Raw genomic sequence first — 18901 nt, forward strand, 5'->3', positions numbered from 1 at the left:
ACAGCTGCTGCCCCAGCCCTCGTCCGAGCGACCCCAAGTATTAGTAGCCAGCGCGTCATGGCTTGTTAGCTAACCTTTCCATATTTTACTAAACTCATTGGTAATGAAATTATCAATAATAACTAACCATAGTGAAAGTGACCGAAATCAACTCGTGGCTATGCAAAAGCAATTGTTCGGCAAAACGCGGGAAAAAAAAAAGAAAATATGTGAGCCTGCCAACACCTCTGACACTTGTGAGACTTGCGAGACAATACATGTGTTTACATGAAACCCCAAGTCACTTACGTGTTGACCTTATTAAAGTGATGAAAGCACTATTACGTACTGGGTACTGGTACCTGCGTGTCAACTCCACTGTGTACCCCATTTGTTCCACCATTCCCCAACCTTGCGAGTCACCGATGGTGGGGTGATATTGAGAGCCCCTGTGCAAATAGAGCGCTGGGAATTTTCGGCACCCGGATCGGTATCAGGTGCTAGAATATCATTCCCAGGTGGCTTCAAGATACAGAGAAGTATACTGAACTTGTTCACTCAGAAAACAAGGGAAAGAAAGATAAGGGTGATCAATACCAACCAAAAATATAATTATTATTCCCCCCCCCCCCAAGAATATTGGCCAAGTTTATGTTGGTATGTCATGTGCAGCCACCAGGTGAATGTCCACCTGTTGCTGTATGTGCGTACACCTTCCTACACCCTTTCAAATTACTCGTATTCCCAAGTCAAGGGTACTTTTGACACCCTTATCTGGGAGATCTTATTAGCTACCCATCCCCTCCTTTTTAATCTATGAGAATCTCGTCACGACGCTTCCTTAGTCCCAGGAACCTCTGGGCCATAGAGGGAGCGAACTCCTATCAGGGTCACAATGTAACATCTGCTGATCGCAGAAACTCAACAGCCGACTTTATCCTATCGGAAATGTAAAGAGCATCCCGTGATATCTCTCGGTGGACGGGTGGAGGCGCCCGTTGCTTTCCCCGCTTAGGGACATTTCCATGATAACATCAGAGCTCTACTCTTGGATATGGACGCATAATGGGCCAGGATAGTGGGAGTTGATTACGCATCTGCTGTAGTCGACATTGTGTAGTACTGTGTACGCCCGAGGAGAATCCGGCCAAATCAGAACATTCCTTTCATGTACCATGTGAAAATATTATACATAAATGATAATGATTATCATCAATGTTTAGCAGTCTCTATTTGATAAAATTGCCTTGTTTACTTTACAAGGGGAAAGCCCCCTTGCCAGCGCGGGGTGAAACTTAGTGATCGACCACTAGAAAGTGACTTGAGACGGCTTCGTGCATGTTGTCCATTTTGTCGGACTCCTATTAACTGCTAAATTGCGTTTCTTTTTTTTGTCAACCTTCTGGACCCTCGCTACAGAAGAATAACCCTTACATTATGACGTTCATTGTTGAAAGCTAAAGGCCAGAATGAACACAGACACAAAGAATCCCCGGCCATGCTTCCCCAGACACGCTAAAAGTCCTCATACGTAATCTCTATAGTAATTAATATACTTTAAACATTAATAATGGTATCATGGTGCCTAGAATAATGATATTTGTGGCGGCGCCCTACAATTCAACCTGCAGTCAGACTAGTTGGAGTTGCGTTGCCGGACACCGTATCTTTCTTTATCCAGAGTGGGCTTGGCTTTGGGGGTCTTGGCTTCTCAGGTTCCCCAGGTTCATCGGAAGAAGAACCATGACCGTGCTGAGGTTGTTCTAGTATCTCCAAATTGAGACAATAGTCTAGTGGCGAGTAAAAAAAATAATACTGTAGCCAGTGATGAAGTCCATAACCCCCTTATCAACAATGGATATGCTAGTCATTAAGAAAATAGAGGAACCTCACCATCTGGGGAAATCATTCCGAGCAGTGGATCTGGGGATGGCGGAGTTCATTTCCCGGATAATGAATAATTAATTCTCCTTTCTCTTCTTGACTTTTCTTTGTTCCTTCGGGTTGTTGCTTGGCTTATGAAACGTGGAAGACAGACAGCTCTTTAGGAGATAGGAACTCTAATATTAGTTGGAAAGGCTGACAGAATTATCAGCAGTGTTATGTAACGGTTATTTTGACCCGATGGGTTGTCTGCAGAGACGTCACGACTCCGGCTAATTAGAGAAAAAAGGAACTGGAACGTAGGGTCTAGTCCGCCTACCTAGACTCAAGTATTTGGCGCCTTATGGCTGACTGAGGCTTACTTTACTTTACTTTTCCTGTCAGCGATCACATCATGTTTCCTAATTGGGAACACCGGGCAAAACCTTTTTCGGGCGCAACATGATGGATCGACTCTTCCAAGACAAAAAATGACTTGAATTGCCAATTGCCTGGGCAAGGACTGATCTTTGCCCTAACCTTGGTTCGTGATTTCCTCGAAAGTAGGGCAGCGGTCCTCAAAGATTCTCCGTCGTGACTCATGACACACCGATATGCTGCTTTCACAATTGTTCATTACATTACCCACCCCGGGGCATCATCCCGGCTAATTTTCGTGGACTCCAGTTCAGCCAGTGGTTGCGCCAACAGCCTCATCAGGCCGTCTGGACCGATGATGAATGATGAAGTATTGGATCTCGCCCATCGTATGACTTGGGACACCGCGCATCTTGTTAGAGCTTTTTGATATCATCAGCGCCTATGATCGGCTGAATCCATCACACCCGCGACAATGGAAATCCTTTCATTCGACAATCTTGTACCTCCCTGCAAATATTGACTTAACTTAGTATCCAACCATTCATGTGGAATGGTCGATCAACTGGTCTGGACCGACAGTTTTGATGTTCTATCGAACAGCCTTTCCCCAGGTATGCCCCAGACATGCTGGGGCAGACCAAAAAATGCACACCCAGCATTCCTCGGAAAGGCGTCATCACCTCATTCCATTATCATCACTCCAAATGTTATCATTGTGCCCCGTCTTGTCCCCCTTTTTTCCCTTTTTTTTATTGTTCTGTTTTGTGTTCTTGTGAAGTTTCCATATTTAAATGAATTTAATTTATCCTTTTATTTATTTTTATTACTGGATTGGTTTAGTGTCAATCCCTTTGGGAATACCTCCGATCAGTGTGGTAGACTCATATGACAAAAGGTACTTTACTTCATCACATGGGGAATAGTGAAGCTATCGTATTTCTCATTATTCAATTTCATTCCGCAATTCCCTCCACCGCGCTTGGTCAACGGAGCATTCTCCCCCATCATCCGCGATAGCCGGCCCGGGAGTCCCGTTACGGCCTGCTCGTTTCTTACTACTTTACCGTACATTTCAGCAATACGGGGCACGCACGCACTTCTCCAGATCACACAGCCACTTCTTCAGTTCCAGTGTCTACTCCCTAAATCCGTATCGGCCCTAGTTCGCCCCACATTGCCTTTTTTATATATATATATTTTTTAAACAATCACTTTTCTTCAGACTTCAGTCAACCCTTTTTAAATTAAAATAACTCTCAATCTTTTTTGAAGGTCCTTGCTCATCTGTAGGTAGTACCGGAAAGGCAATACAAAAGTAGGCTACTAATTTAAAATAGTTTCAAATTCGCAACGGATTCGGTTCTGTAGTGTAGAGGTCATCACACTGGATTGTATGTTCTTCCGTTCCGACAACCAATTAGATTTAGACTAACAACAAATTCTTCAGTTGACTCAGATTCGAAATCTTCCAGTAACCCCGGTTCGAACCCGGGCAGGACCTTTTTTTTTATAAATCTAAATAATTAATTGTTGGTAGTAGCGGGGGATTTCTTTTGCTCACTGTGCGTGGTCGAAGAACGACACGGAAGAAGCCCCGAAACGCCTTCTCTAGGCAACAAATGCATGGGCACTTCTAATATAGTCTTTCGTGATGCAACAATAGTACTAGTAGGAAATCGAGATAAGAAAGCTAAAAAGCATAAGGGGAAATAAATGCCATTGAATAAATCAATAATAAAATAATTATGGTGTTCCCCACCCACCGTAATCCAGTGTATCTCCAAGCAAAGCAGCCGATCTGGACTGAGCACGTTCTTTTTTTCAATTTTTCCAATTTTTCCAAAAAAAAAATTTTCTTTATTCTTTTTTCTTTTTCTTTTTCTTTTTTTTTTGCCCCCCCGATATTTCTCCCCACACATACAACTAGCACATAGTTTTTTTTATTTTAATATTTTTATTTTTATTTTAATTTTTTTCACCCACTTTTTTTTTTTTTTTCAAGGTCTCCGATTCCGATAACCCCCCTCTACCACCTTCGCCCTGTCTTTTCTCCCCTCCCCCGAAGCTCCATTTCTCTCTTCTTCCCCTCCATTCCTCACTGTTCCTCTTCCGTTTTTCCTTTATATTCTCCTATCCCCAGATCGATTCTCCAGATTCCTCTTCTTCTCCCCTCTCTCCCCTTCGAGAGTTTATTGCTTGACTACATCTATCTCGGGTCACCTGCTTATATTGCCAATACCAATTCCGGATAGCCCCTATCCTATCACCTACCTATCACATTCCATACATTGTTCTTCCATTAGGAAAGTCTTTCTTCCCTGAAATTGGTTACATCGCGTATCATCCCACCTACGATTCGCAAGGCCTGTGATACATACTCGTTGTGGTCTTCCATCGATTAGTTCTTGCCAAGACCAAGTCTCCGTGTCGTCGGGTGGTGATCGACTCTCCGATTTACCTACCCCTGTTACGACGAATCCTAGTTCGCCTCGGCTCTTCAGCCCTCCTGAGCTCTTTAAATTCCAGGCTCCGTCCACGCCTTCGGCTGCGCTCCTCGGTGCTGGGTTAGGACGAGCTTCACATGACACCGCCGGCTTCCTCAGTGGATTTTACAAATCTACTTAACCCTCAGAATAACGAGATTGGATCTGCACCTTCCACGACAGTGGACAGTCCCAAAGGTCCCTCTACCCCGTCTAGTACTCCGTCCAAATCTACCATGGCTTCCTCCGTTAGCCTCCTGCCGCCCCTTATGAAGGGTGCTCGTCCTGCAACGGAAGAAGCGCGCCAGGATCTCCCCCGACCATACAAGTGTCCCCTCTGTGACCGCGCCTTCCATCGTCTGGAGCACCAGACCAGACATATTCGTACACATACAGGTGAAAAACCGCACGCCTGCCAGTTCCCTGGCTGCACAAAACGATTCAGTCGCTCTGATGAGCTGACACGCCACTCGAGAATCCACAACAACCCCAACTCCAGACGGAGTAATAAGGCGCAGCACCTGGCCGCTGCCGCTGCCGCTGCCGCTGCCGGTCAAGAAAATCCAATGGTTAACACCACGGGCTCGATGATGCCTCCCCCAAACAAGCCTATGACCCGCTCCGCGCCTGTCTCTCAAGTTGGATCTCCGGATATCTCTCCCCCTCACTCCTTCTCGAACTACGCTGGTCATATGCGGTCAAACTTGGGACCTTACGCTCGTAACAGCGAGCGGGCCTCATCGGGAATGGACATCAACCTACTTGCTACGGCTGCATCTCAGGTTGAGCGTGATGAACATTTTGGATTCCACGCTGGTCCACGCAACCATCTATTTAGCTCGCGTCACCACTCCGGCCGAGGCTTGCCTTCTCTTTCCGCATACGCTATTTCACACAGCATGAGCCGTTCTCACTCCCACGAGGACGAGGATGGCTACCATCATCGCGTCAAACGCTCGAGGCCGAACTCGCCGAACTCGACTGCTCCGTCCTCTCCCACTTTCTCCCACGATTCTCTCTCCCCTACCCCAGATCACACTCCCTTAGCAACTCCCGCTCATTCGCCACGTTTGAGACCACTGGGAGCCAGTGAACTTCATCTTCCTTCAATTCGCCATCTATCACTCCATCATACACCTGCTCTTGCTCCAATGGAGCCTCAACCGGATGGCCCTAACTACTACAGTCCTAGCCAGTCCCACGTCGGTCCCACTATCAGCGATATCATGTCAAGACCCGATGGAACCCAACGCAAACTGCCTGTTCCTCAGGTTCCCAAGGTCGCTGTGCAGGATATGCTTAACCCTGCCGCCGGATTTACGTCTGTCACTTCGTCAACGAATAATTCCGTCGCAGGTGGCGATCTGGCAGAACGTTTCTAGCCGACCATCGCTGCGAAATCATTTCAATGTATAAAATTCCTTGGCTCAACAAAACTTTTGTGACTGCCAAACGCGCTACGAAACGAATAGACTTTGTGTGCATTTAAAATGTGTGGTTCATGGGCATCATTGGTGTAGGGTGACTGGCTTTTCCTTTTTGTCTACTTTGTTTGAGTACATTTTGCGAGGCGTCCTTGCTGATAGACGGGTGGGATATCCTGTGACTTTTCTTGTTTCATTCTCCCCTTTTGCTCCCAGTCTTGAAAAATACCTTTCTTATCCTATAAACCTGATTTGCTTCATCATCCCAAGAGGATCTTGCTCTACAGCTACTGTTTACTTTGTCTTCTCCTCTCCGAGGCTGAGTCCTCCGATAATTGCTGATATACATTTCATTTCGATCATGTCCATTTTCGCTTCGATCTAGACCTCGAGCAGGACGAGAGGGTTCTCCAAACAATAAATAAAAGTTTCAATCCACCACTGAAAGATAGCATTATAGAAGTGACTGATGTTGGATGATTGCCTCTCCCATCACTTTACCTAAATTCTTTGTCCAAGACAGTCATTACACTGACTGTTGATCTGAAACCCAATTCACTGCGATAGATTCATTGACGAATGATACTTTATGGTCAGGCGACATGCAATGTAAGTAATGGACCAGTCCATCGGAAAAGAGCACGCCTAAGAAGGTCCGGACAGGAAAAGCAAAAGTAAAAAAGAGGCAAAGCGAATATTAGCTAGCGCCCTTTGAACACCCTAATCATTGCCATTGTTGTTTCAAGGGCGTTCTCTCAACCGTGGACGTGGCTCCAGCCAAGTGTTGAAAGATGATAAGAGTAGAAAACTGACAAGTTAATAAATTTGTCATGATAGACAAAAAGCAAGCATCTGGCTGTTATCCAAACCCCCACCAGATTCTCCCTCATATGAGATTTAGACCAAATCACAACTTCTCCACCACATCAAATAAACCGGTAGCACAGAGGGTATGTTTGTCTATCATGGCCTAGAATAAAAGGTAATATGATGGCCTCTTTCCCCCACCAACCCTTTCCTTTCAATTTCTGTTGCCCCGCTTTGATGCATGGGGTTTGGTAGTGCGGTTGCAAAACTACTAAATTAATGACCGATGCTGCTGCTTTCTCACTCGCTGCTCACAAGACTAAGCATGTGGGAACAGGATCGTTCCGTTCCTTTTTCTGATCGTGTCGTATCAAGGTGTTCGCCTGGTGCCGTTGATCGTCAGAGCTCATTGTTCTCTTCCGAGCCAGGCGGCTTACGTCTGGCCGCAGACGTATCAAGTACGAGGGGTGTTTGTAGTGGTGGAAGTGAAACTGTCGCCGAAACGATGCCGTCCTCCACGGCCGTTCCGTCTTTATCGAGCGACGCTGCATCCGCATCATCCTCGTCATCAAGCGTTTCCCTGGACACGAGATGGGCGGAGGGTCTCGCCGGTCATGAGATCCTGGAAGACGATGGAACGGGCGCTCTCGTCGTCCCGTCACCCCGGCCCGCTCGTCAATATCATCACTCATATATCTGTCTGTTTTATATCTTAGATTGCCACAACACGTTCGACGATGTCGAGCAATGGAAGACCCATATCCTGAGTCACTTCCGCACGCACGAACCCCCGCAAACAGCCCGATGTCCCCTATGTCCAGGCGAGCGGTTCAGCGACACTCCCGAACAGAAAGGATGGGATCGTATGCTCGACCACGTCGATGTAGCACACTATCAGCAGGGCCAGACTCTAGCCGGAAGCCGACCGGATTTTGAGCTGATGCAGTATCTTTACCGCTTGCGCATCATCAGTGTTGACCAGTTCAAAGTGATGCAGCTGCCGCCGCCGCCGTCCAGCCCTGCGTATCATCGATCACAAGAACCCGTTAGGGCAAACATAGGTTCATCAGATGAGCCATATTGTGCTCCGTATAGTCGACGGCGAGAACAAAGAATGCGAGGACAGCGCCGAGGGGTCAGCGTTGGATGATGTCGTGTCCATTTTAACGGGCCATGACTGTGTGGCATGATTTCATGAAATGATGGTCTGTCTCACTATGGGACCTTTCCACTTTCTCTATGATGAAACCGACTCAGAATGTTCCGTGGGATCTGTCAGCTGATATCTTTTTCATTTGAACCTTTCTGTGTTCCTGTAAACAACTTCTGATACTGATGGTCAAAAGACGAGGTATTAACGAGCAGACCCAATGTCCCACGACAGATCATGTATTATCTCTTCTACAATGTGTTATGAATTATCTTATCTAGTGAAAAGCGAAAAGCCGATTAAAGCGATTGTTTTCTGTCTTTCTTGATTTCCTAGGGCGATTTTAGATACTTGGATCTTCGGGGCTAGGGTAGTCATATTTGTAAGAACTCAACGAATTCTTTGAAGAGTGCTATCTATACGCTGAAGCATACCCCCCACACTCTCTTTTTGCAGAATGGGGGACATTAGGCGAGTCTACTTTCGATACATTGCATTTCCCCGCATGACTCGTACACTGCTGGTAAGGACAAAAGTACACCTCTAATATCGAGGATTAGGTACAACTTCCTTCATACTCAATGCATATGAGGTATGCTGCAAGTGCTTTCTATTTGACCTCGTGCATTGTGACCAGCGGGGACTGATCTTCCTGTCCTTCAACGTCATGATCTACAGTAAAATGATATACTTCTTGATCATCGGATACGAATCTAGAGACCCAAGACAGACAACAAAAGGAACAGAAAAGTCTCACGTATGTTGAAGGCGAGTAACTATCGCTACGTCAATACGGCTGCACTTTAAGCCCTTGCCAATATTTATGGAATATGATCTAATCACCGAACAAAGAGGTTCGACAATTCCGAGTCTCATTCATTCACGGTAAGAGGAATTGAGCCAGCTGATAACAGGCTCGAAATGGATGAAAGCTTATTGAAGATATGGTCTTCTCAGACTGAAGTTGTTGATAGATTGAATTTGTTGGGAATGGCTCCAGAGAAGTACTGTGAGTGCTGCCTTACCATCAAACGTGAAGATTTAAGTCTTCCAGAGCATGAGGACTGTGACAGTCAGGCCACTGCTATATTCTAAAACAGTTATCTGAAGTTTTGGAGATCATAAGATCATGGTCCTAATATTTCAAATGTCTATGGATTGGGGACAGATAGACTCCTGGACCCGGGACTTGTCCTTAGTAATATCAAGCTATACAGTACTACTACAGTTCCAAACCATGTAAGTACCGAAACAAAACAGCAATATATTGTCTCTTGATATAGACTAGGGCTATGGAGTAAACACGGACCCCGTTTAATTGTGTCATAACAAGTAAACCTCCCATCCGGCGGGACTTGACAAACAGGACAAACACCCGGTTCCAGCATCCATATTCAATCATTCAATCCCACCACATCGAATAAACTCAGCGCTGGGTTGCTTACAGCATAATTCACACCTCGAATCCTTCCGTTGGTCGCCATCGCAGAATGCGATTTTTATCACTGACATATAATCATTGAGACTATATCATCAACATCACGTTTCCGAGCCCTGTCGCACCGCAATTGACGACGGAATTGCCAACTTCCCCCACCCTTTCATCACGGATCTCCATATAGGCTCGTGTCACAGGAGTTATGGAACGCCTCTCGATTAACGACCACTCTGGTGGTCACCAGCAAGGAAATGCTCCGCCAGGGTTCCCACCGCAAAATAATATGCTGGGACCGATGTCGCAAGGCCCCCCGCAGTTACCGCCGCAAATGTTCACCACCGCTGCTCAGTTGCTGGATTTGACAGATAGTATGTCTGCTCGTTCTTTTTTTATTTCGCCGTTGATTCGATGGCGAATGTATCTGGCCTGGGCATCAGATTAACCATGAGATTAGAGAAACTCGTTCTAGTGCTACGTGATGGAAGGAAATTAATCGGAGTACTGAGAACTTGGGATCAATTCGGTATGGGATAATTATATCGACTCAGATATGATCAATTATCTAACACGCCCTAACTTGGAATTGCCGCAGCAAACCTTGTCCTCCAAGATACTATTGAGCGACTGTACGCTGGAAATCTCTACGCTGAGATCCCGCGGGGTATTTTCTTGGTTCGAGGAGAGAATGTGTTGCTTCTTGGTGAAATTGTACGGGCTCCAGAGATCCGTCTCTATCCCTCTCTGTCTCTCTTCCTATTGCCGTCTTTTGTACCTTTTTACCGTGCATTGGAGATTATGCTGACAATAATTGTTGCGCCGCACTCTAGGACCTTGATAAGGAAGACGATATCCCACCACACGTGCAAAAGGCTCCATTCGAGGAAGTTTTTGAAATGAAAAAGAAAGAAGACAGTCAGCGCAAGAATAGGGATAAGAAATCTCAGGGCAAGCTACAGGGTCTCGGTTTCGAGCCTGAACATAGCGGAGAGATCCTGTTCTAGGCTAGCTCCGGGGGTTTTGTCTGCTGATTCCTGTCTACGATGCCTCCAAAATGCTGGGACGAATACGGAACGAGACGCTGTTTGCCCATGAAGGAGAATAGGGCACAAGTGTCTCCAAGTTGATTAATTGATACGTCGAGGCTCAAAGAGAAATGCCTTGCAGCATCGTCGCAGAAGCCAGGCCATTGTTATTCTTGGCTCATGGCCGCATGGCGGCTTGACAAAGGGTGCAGTGGATGTAGCGACTGTCTTGACTAACACATAGGAAGTGATCTGTCATGGAGTTGACGCAATCACTAGAACCGTTAGACTAAATATGGTTGGTATGGCGGGGGAGTTTGCGAGAACGAGATACAGGCTGGATTCTGGCCAAACGAATAGATGATGGCGGCCATGTTTGACGATTTCGATGTCTCATTACGCTTTTCTTCTCCTTTTCTTCCATGTTTTATAAGGACTCTGGTGGTCCAGGCATGATGCAGTGTTGTGCCTGACCCCGTACTCTTAGGATACCATGAAAACGAGTCTTGTGAGTGATCACTATCGAGAAACTCCAAGAATAGAGTAGAGTAATCTCTTTTCAATATTGTTTTTCATAGAGGGTGGTTGGTGTTATCGATAGCTATTGATAGGGCCCGCCAAGAATCCCCGTACCTTTTTTTTCTTAATTTTTTTTTTTTACTTTACCGCAAAAATCATTCACCACTCAGAAAAAAAAGTCTCCGCTTTCACCAACCACTTTTCTTCAACCTCACCGTACAAGTCGTTCCCTTTCGAAAACGACTTCTCTACTGCCTGTCGGTCGATCCGCCCATCATGGCGACCCTGGCGGAGAAGCTCGAGAAGATCAAGTCTCCCAAATTGCAGAATCAGCACCATGTAAGTCCCGCTCCACCATTTTCTCGGCCGCGAATCCTATTGCTAACTTTCAACGAGACGGCTGTGGTACTTTCTGCAGTGGAAGACACGCTCCGAGATCAAAACGCAGACTTTTCCCCTACAGCTTACTTCGCAGCACTACTTGCTCTACTATCTCAGTCGATTTCGGCCGAACAAGGCATCGTCAACAAAGACCTAGCGACCTCCGTGGTCTACCTTCTTGACATCACGACCGCCTATGCCCCCGCTCCAATTCTCCGTTCCAAGTTCTCCCAGATCCTTACCAGTCTTGCTCCCGCGCTCTCTTTGCCTGAATCCGAAGCTCCATTGCTCAGACCGTCGATCGGCTGCCTTGAATCGCTACTTATCGCCCAGGATGCCGCAGCATGGAATCTCCCCCACACTCAGATCAGCCCGCGACGGGCCACCGCGGGATTGCTGAGTTTGTCCGTTGATCACCGCCCCAAGGTACGCAAGAGGGCCCAGGACGCTTTGATCAAGGTTCTGAAGAACCCTCCTCCCAGTCCGTCGCTTGATCACCCAGCTGCAGATATGTGTGCGGAATCCGCCCTGCGCACATTGGGTGACAGTATCGCCACAGCAGCCAAACAGAAGCGGGGCCGTAACGATCCTCACTCCCATAATCAGGATCCGTTAGTCATTCACTCTCTTCAGCTGGTAAAGACGGTCGCGACCGCGTCGGGAGGTTGGCCGAGCAAGAAGATTGAGCCTCTATGCGAGTTGTTAATGAATGCTTCTCGGTCAAGCAACGAGTATATCACGATGGGTGCATTTGAGGTGTTTGAGGTCATTTTCTCCAGCATGGCCGATGAGTTCTCGTCGTCAAAGCTTCCCCGTCTTCTTGATGCGATTTCCGAGTTGAAGCCTGCACAGAACGACTCGCAGTTGCTTCCCCCATGGATTGCTGTTTTGTCCCGCGGTTACGATGTGTCTGCTCAGATCAGTCCCGAGGATACTTTTGAGAAATTGCCCGCGTTGTTCGACATGATCTCCAGCTACTTGGCGTCCCCATCGAAGAATATTCGGATTTCGGCATCGGAGTGTCTAGTTTCGTTCATGGCCAACTGTATCCCCAATAGTGTGATTATTGAACCATCGGTTTACGACGAGAAAACGCTCGAGAAGTTGGCTAAGGCCGCGACAAATCTACTTTCTTTGAAGTACCAAGCTGCATGGATTGAGGTGTTCAACGTCTGCTCGGCAATGTTCGATAGTTTCAAGTGGCGGTCCAGCCCGTTTTTGGATGACATTGTGAAGACTGTGGGAGAGCTCCGGAGTAATGAATCTTTTCACGGCAAGAAGGAGGCCGATCAAGTTCTCGGTAGCGCGATTGAAGCCATGGGCCCTGCAACGGTCCTTGAGATTCTACCTCTGAATATCATTGAGCAGAAAGCCGGCCAACCCGGCCGTGTTTGGTTCCTTCCTGTGCTTCGAGACCATGTCACCAATACCAACCTTGCTCATTTCCGTTCCGAGCTCGTCCCTCTAAGCGAAGCCTTGTTCCAGAAGGTGATGGACTTCACTGCCGCAGAGAAGGCCGTGGAAACCAAAATTTTCGAGACGCTTGTTCAGCAGACTTGGTCTATTCTTCCTGGATACTGCGAGCTGCCTTTGGACCTGGTCGAGTCTTTCGACCAGACCTTCGCCGAGCTCCTCTCTAACGTGCTCTACAAGCAAACTGATTTGCGTGTAGACATTTGCAAGGCCTTACAGAATCTGGTCGAGTCTAACCAGGCCATTCTGTCTCTCGAAACCGAGGGCGATGATTTGGTTCTCCAGCGGAGGATCACCAAGAAGGATGCAGCAAAGAACATCGCTCATCTTGCTGGCTTTTCCAGTAACTTGTTGGCTGTGCTCTTCAATGTGTACAGTCAGACCCTCCCACACTACAGAGGCTACATTTTGCAGTGTATTAATGCTTACCTGAGTATCACCCCTGAGAAGGTCAGTCAATCAACTTTTCCCTACTGCTCTAGCGCTTCATACTGATTATTCTCCTGTAGGAGCTCAACGATACCTTTACACGTGTCACCTCTATGCTCGAGTCGTCGGTAGCTGCGGAGAAGGAGGCTGCAGAAAAGCAAGGCCACCAGCAGGGTGGCTCGGGTGACAAGATGCCGCCGACTTCCCATACCTTGATCGATTTGGTCATCGCCATGTCAATTTATCTACCTCGCTCTAGTTTTTCGAGCTTGTTTGCCATGGCTTCGGCTGTCCTGAATGGACATACTGGTGATCAACAGCTGATCAAGAAGGCGTACAAGTTGATCCCCCGCCTGGCTACCACTGAGACTGGTGCAGCTGCGCTTCGTGAACGGAGCTCCGAACTCCAAGCACTTATCCTTTCCACGGTGGATAAGACGCCAGCCTCTGCTCGCCGCGACCGTATGCTCGCTATTGACGAGCTCGTCACGTACCTACCGACCTCCGACTTGCACTTCATCCCTTCTATCCTTTCTGAGGTTGTCCTAGGCTGCAAGGAGAGTAATGAGAAGGCTAGAACTGCTTCATTCGATCTACTCATCCACCTTGCGAAGAGAACTACCGACTCGGAGCTTAATCCAGCTGGAACCAAGATCCGCAATTCGCTGGTACCTCACATGCCCAACAATGCTCCAGATGCTCCTGCCACCATGGAAGAATTCTTCACTATGGTGTCTGCCGGTCTGGCTGGTAGCTCACCACACATGGTTGCTGCCTCCGTGACAGCCTTGTCTCGCCTGTTTTTCGACTTCCACGCTCAAGTTCAACCCGCTGTACGCTCTGACCTGGTGCAGACCGTCGAGCTGTTCCTCACCAGCAACAACCGCGAGATTGTCCGATCTGTGCTAGGCTTTGTCAAGGTTGCTGTTGTCGTGCTTCCCGATGATGTTCTCCGCACACGCCTCAATTCTATGGTACCAAATCTCATGGTATGGAGCAAGGAGCACAAGGGCCGTCTCCGCAGCAAGGTCAAAGGTATCCTGGATCGCCTGATCCGCCGCTTCGGCGCCGCCCCGATTGAAGAACTTGTTGGCGAAGCCGACCGGAAGCTCGTCGTGAACATCCGGAAGCAGCGTGAGCGTCGCAAGAAGAAGAAGCAGGGTGAGAAGGGTGACGAGGACGAGGACGAAGAAGAAGCCGCCGATAATAAGAACGCGAAGGTCCAGTCTTACGGTGGCAATGCCTTCGACAGAGCCGTCTACGATTCCGACTTGTCAGACTCCGACGACGATGCAAGCGAGCTCGATGTCGACGAGCATGGCGACACTCACGTTATCAACAAGGGTGGCCGTAAGGGTAAGAAGTCCAACAACAACAAGCAAAGCGAACAGTACATCCGCGAGATGTCCCCTGAGGACAACCCACTTGATCTTCTTGCCCCTGACGCCCTGGCCAGCATCTCCACCACCAAACCCAGCGTCCGCTTCCTCAACACTGGCCCCGGATCCCGACGCAAGCACTCCGCTAAGGTCGACGAAGACGGCCGTCTCCTCTTGGGCGATGACAACAACGACGTCGAGATGTCTGGCGGCCTCGACGCCAACGCCCAGGCCGGTGACAGCGCCGTCAACGCCTACGTCGCAGCTGTCAGCGGACCCGACGCCGTCCGTCGCGGCCAGCGCGGCAAGTTCAAGATGGCGCAGGCCCAGAAGTCCAAGTCTAAGGGCGAAGACGACATGGACGTGGACGAAGGCGACGAACCCGCTTCCTCAAAGAAGGGAGGCCCCAAACAACAACCCACTCGTCGCGGTCTCGGAATGCCCAAGACCCACGGACCCAGCGATGGACGGATTCAAAAGCGAAAGAACATCCGCGGCGGACGCTTCGGCAAGAGGAGATAAACTAAACTTGCTTTACCTTCTTCTCCTCCTTTTTTACTCATTAACTTACTCCCATCCATCCTTCTCTTTCCTATCTACCAATTCAAAGAAAAAAATCACCTGTATGAATTGATGTTGATGAAATAGGAAAATGATCAAGTCCCTTACTTATAGTTACATTTTCTCTCTTGTTCTTTTGAAGCATGACAGGACAAAATTGGATTTAAGTGATCATATTCTGTGCGGCACAGTTTTGCACTTTGAAAAATCGGTGTGCATGGTGGATCTTTTGTAGTGAAAACTTATCTTATTGATTGATATTTTCCTCCTTTTTTTTGTTTCATGTGACTACTTACATAGGTATCTTTATACCCTCGAAGCTGCTTCAATATGATTTGATCCTTTTGATTGCATGTTCATTGTATGCTGTGGGATTTAGTATGGTGGCTGGAGTGGGGGTCAACAGTAGAGGTGATTCGAGTAGATGGGTCTTGAGTATAGTACTGTACTCTCCATATGTATATGAGTTGGAGAGATAGACAGAAACAAATACTCCAGACTATTCCAACGAAAATACGGGTACGGAGAGAGATGAAAAAGATACAGTCAAAAATGTATGAGGCCAGCCCGGGTATCAATTCATGGAAAAGGCACTAAGGAAGAAGAAGAAGTAGTAGTAGTAGTAGTAGTAGTAGTAGTACAGTACACAGGAATTTCCTGATTCGTGATTTGATGATGATCCCTGTTGGCCTGCATATTAGTTGAGGCGCTGTGAACCAGGAGCCGTCTTCCGTTCTTTCACCGCGCACATTGGATATCAGACAAAAATAATAAGATAAAATAAAGAGAACAACAAGGATAATAATGTAGAAGACGAAAAAACCGCTCCCGGCGCCAATGCGACCAACCAAACTCCTATACACATGAAGTATATCAATCAGATCAATAATGGGTAACATAAAAAAGATAGAAAAAGCCCTTCTGAAGTCATTCCACACATTGGTATCATGGCAACATCGAAAAAGAGTCAAACAGCCAAGACGGGTTCACGCTTAATAACAGAGAACGGAGGAAAGATGGAAAAGGCGGTAAGGATCATCTGCGGATAGGCTATTGGTGAGACCGTTTTCTGACCTTGCGCAGCCATATATGCCACCATCGACAGACACCGAGCACTGCAGCACGGCCGTCATCTTTGCGCTCAGTACCATCGGGATTGCCAAGAACCATGGCAAAGACCCAGAAAAAGGCTGCAGTCCAGACGAGGAGGAGAAAGGCAATGGAAAGAAGAGACGAGAGCAATAGGACCAAGATCAAGCCCATAATGGAATAGTGCTCGTTCAGGTCCGGAACGGATGGATCATCCGCGTCATTGTATACCGACTGGGCCGGGGACGATCGCGACGCCCCTCGCAAACGAACTAGTCGCTCATGGATATGCAGTTGAGGCACCAACAGATGACATAGCTGTTCACGGAATGACGTGGACCGAAAGTATGGGATGCAGGGACATATGCGAAAAGGTGAGACGAGGAGCACGAGGAGCAACCCGAAGACGGTATACAAAGACGCGCCAAAGGAGAATACGGGGACTGGAAGGGACAATCGAAACTACGGGAGCCAGGTGGTTAGCTAGAGACAAACGCAAATGAAGAGGATATGCAAGGCTAATGCTTACTAGCATCAGGAGGGCATCTTGACTGTCATCTGCCAAGGGTTCTTCAGTATGGATCGCCCGTTTCTGAAGGCGAGCTGCGCCAAGATGGTGATTGTCGCTCGACATATATGACGAATGATCCGTCCAACTCCCCCGGACACGCTCTTCTTTGCGAGCCCCTCCACCACTACACGAAGTCTGTGTCAACATGGAACTGTTGTCCGGGTAGGGCGAGGATACGAACGTCATCGGAGCCACCACCGACCCCTCAGAATTCGAGTAGATTGACTCCACTTGGGTCTGACGGGGTGGAGGCTTCTGGGGCTGGTGGGAATGTCGAAAAGGGTGCCGAGAGTAAGAGCGATCCCAAGAATCGGAAGGATGGGCGTTAGGACTCGTGCCTCCAGCCGAATTGCGTTCCGATGAACGGGAATCATGCCCGTTTTCACAGAGGCGGTTAGGTAATAATGAGGGTTCCGGGGAAAGATGCGCTGCGGCAGGAGTAGGGGTCGAGTCGTGGAGATATGCCGTCATGCGCTGGTCATGTTCCTGGTAGTAAGCAGGAGAATGGGACATCTCCTGCTGCCTCATGGTGTGGGCGGATGATAGGAAGGGGAGATGGGAGAGTCGGTGGAGAAATCAAGGGCGTGATAGCGTTTGGTCGCCCCCCTTCAGAAATGCGACACAGAGTGGTACAAAATCGTACACAGAGCGACAAAGTTACGCTCACCGCATGGCTCACAGCGCAAGGGGCATACTTTCTGGACAGGCAACTGACGATCCCACAGTAAGGTGGGGGATATAGATAGAGGACCGAGGCAGAAGCAGAAGGGAATTCAGCTGGTGGAACGGAGAGGGATAGGAGAGGAGACGGAAAGAGGAGCGGAAGAAGGGGAGACTTATAATAATGCCATGGGCGACTAGCCGTAGGACAGAGCGGAAGCCCAAGACAAGGGCAAGAAAAAAAAGGCAGGGTTCAATGCAGCGGAAAGACTCTCCTGCTTTTCTTTGCCGCCAAGACGCCCAGATGCCGAGCCCTTGGCGCTGGACGACGTCAATGGATTATCACTTTACTTTGGCTTTTGTATTTTTCGAGAGGTAGTAAGAAGGGAGGGGAAAAAAAGAGAAAGAAGATCGGCGAGATGGGAAAGATGTTCTCGCCAGCATCTAGTTATTCTTCAATCGGGGGGAAGGAAACCATAGAGGAAGGATCCTCGGAGGGGGCTGAAAGAAGACCCGCGCCATAACGACTTGTGTTGGCAAAAGGGAAGAAGATGCTGTGTTTCTTCAAGGAGGAATTCAATACCGTAACCCACACGGAGTCATAACGGGAATAGGTGGTCATTGCAGTATTGGCACTTTCCCTTTCCTGGCCACTCCGCCAAGATGCCAAGACCTCTGCGGGGATTTCTACGGGGACTTGGGAAGTGTTCATTGGTTGCATGTGTCTATGATCCGCGTTCGGAGGTGGATGAGCGGCTTGGCGGTATTACCACCAGATCTTGGGCTGGTCTAGTCGGCGTACCGGTGTATGCACCATTACACACACCCTAGTCCGGTTGGCGGTTTTTTTTATCCCAGACTTGGTTTCATTTCCTTGTTGCAACTTGCAAATCGATTGTGAATCGTTGGTCATCTCCTCCTTCTATAGACATGGCTTCTTAGCTAAGTTTCTCTCGCTATTGTGTAGTAGTGAATGAACCAACCCCTATCAAAGATAAGCCCCAAAGCTCGCAGGAATCAATGAAAGCCTCAGATACGGGGTCAGGTTTCATGAATCCCGATGAACGAACCCCCCAAACACACGCCGAGCAAATTTGCCCAGATTCGCCGAGAGATTGGCAATCGTTTCCCCCCTACCATGCCAACGCGCTGATTTCTGCAGTGGGCGTCGTCGTGTCCGAAGGGGTGCAGTAGACGAGAGGATAGAATAAATTAGGCAACCCAGACATTTTGCCAGAAGTATTTCTTTGTTTCAGATTGTTCGACGTGGCCAGCCCCGAGATCGCCAAAAC

At 48.1% G+C, this 18901-nt stretch overlaps 5 protein-coding genes and 1 non-coding gene across 6 annotated transcripts; 5 read left to right on the plus strand and 1 right to left on the minus strand.

Moving 5' to 3' along the window:
• The first annotated feature begins 3581 nt into the window (after positions 1–3581).
• On the plus strand, positions 3582–3724 carry BDW43DRAFT_t79. Its single transcript has one exon. It is a non-coding gene; the product is annotated as a tRNA-Tyr (tRNA).
• A 916-nt stretch (positions 3725–4640) lies between these two features.
• Positions 4641–6206, plus strand: BDW43DRAFT_31322 (uncharacterized protein). Its single transcript, XM_032047545.1, has one exon. It carries the CDS (start codon positions 4805–4807, stop codon positions 6086–6088), a length of 1284 nt encoding a protein of 427 aa, XP_031902204.1. The 5' UTR covers positions 4641–4804; the 3' UTR covers positions 6089–6206.
• Positions 6207–7262: 1056 nt separating this feature from the next.
• Positions 7263–8087, plus strand: BDW43DRAFT_298902 (uncharacterized protein; the record flags this gene model as incomplete). The annotated part of the gene is made up of 1 exon (XM_032044634.1): positions 7263–8087. One exon carries the CDS (start codon positions 7263–7265, stop codon positions 8085–8087), a length of 825 nt encoding a protein of 274 aa, XP_031902205.1.
• Positions 8088–9457: 1370 nt separating this feature from the next.
• BDW43DRAFT_269938 (U6 snRNA-associated Sm-like protein LSm1) lies at positions 9458–11077 on the plus strand. The gene is made up of 4 exons (XM_032041291.1): positions 9458–9893; positions 9980–10048; positions 10118–10233; positions 10353–11077. The coding sequence occupies exons 1-4, from the start codon at positions 9728–9730 to the stop codon at positions 10524–10526; spliced, it is 525 nt and encodes a 174-aa protein (XP_031902206.1). The 5' UTR covers positions 9458–9727; the 3' UTR covers positions 10527–11077.
• Positions 11078–11196: 119 nt separating this feature from the next.
• BDW43DRAFT_269940 (mRNA-binding protein RRP12) lies at positions 11197–15885 on the plus strand. The gene is made up of 3 exons (XM_032041292.1): positions 11197–11405; positions 11463–13370; positions 13430–15885. The coding sequence occupies exons 1-3, from the start codon at positions 11343–11345 to the stop codon at positions 15248–15250; spliced, it is 3792 nt and encodes a 1263-aa protein (XP_031902207.1). The 5' UTR covers positions 11197–11342; the 3' UTR covers positions 15251–15885.
• A 454-nt stretch (positions 15886–16339) lies between these two features.
• On the minus strand, positions 16340–17874 carry BDW43DRAFT_318303 (uncharacterized protein; the record flags this gene model as incomplete). The annotated part of the gene is made up of 2 exons (XM_032048683.1): positions 16908–17874; positions 16340–16840 (listed from the first exon to the last, which is right to left on the minus strand). The coding sequence occupies exons 1-2, from the start codon at positions 17475–17477 to the stop codon at positions 16340–16342; spliced, it is 1071 nt and encodes a 356-aa protein (XP_031902208.1). The 5' UTR covers positions 17478–17874.
• Positions 17875–18901: the final 1027 nt, after the last annotated feature.

Source organism: Aspergillus alliaceus (assembly GCF_009176365.1).
Source record: "Aspergillus alliaceus strain CBS 536.65 unplaced genomic scaffold BDW43scaffold_12, whole genome shotgun sequence".
Taxonomy (NCBI): Eukaryota; Fungi; Ascomycota; class Eurotiomycetes; order Eurotiales; family Aspergillaceae; genus Aspergillus; species Aspergillus alliaceus.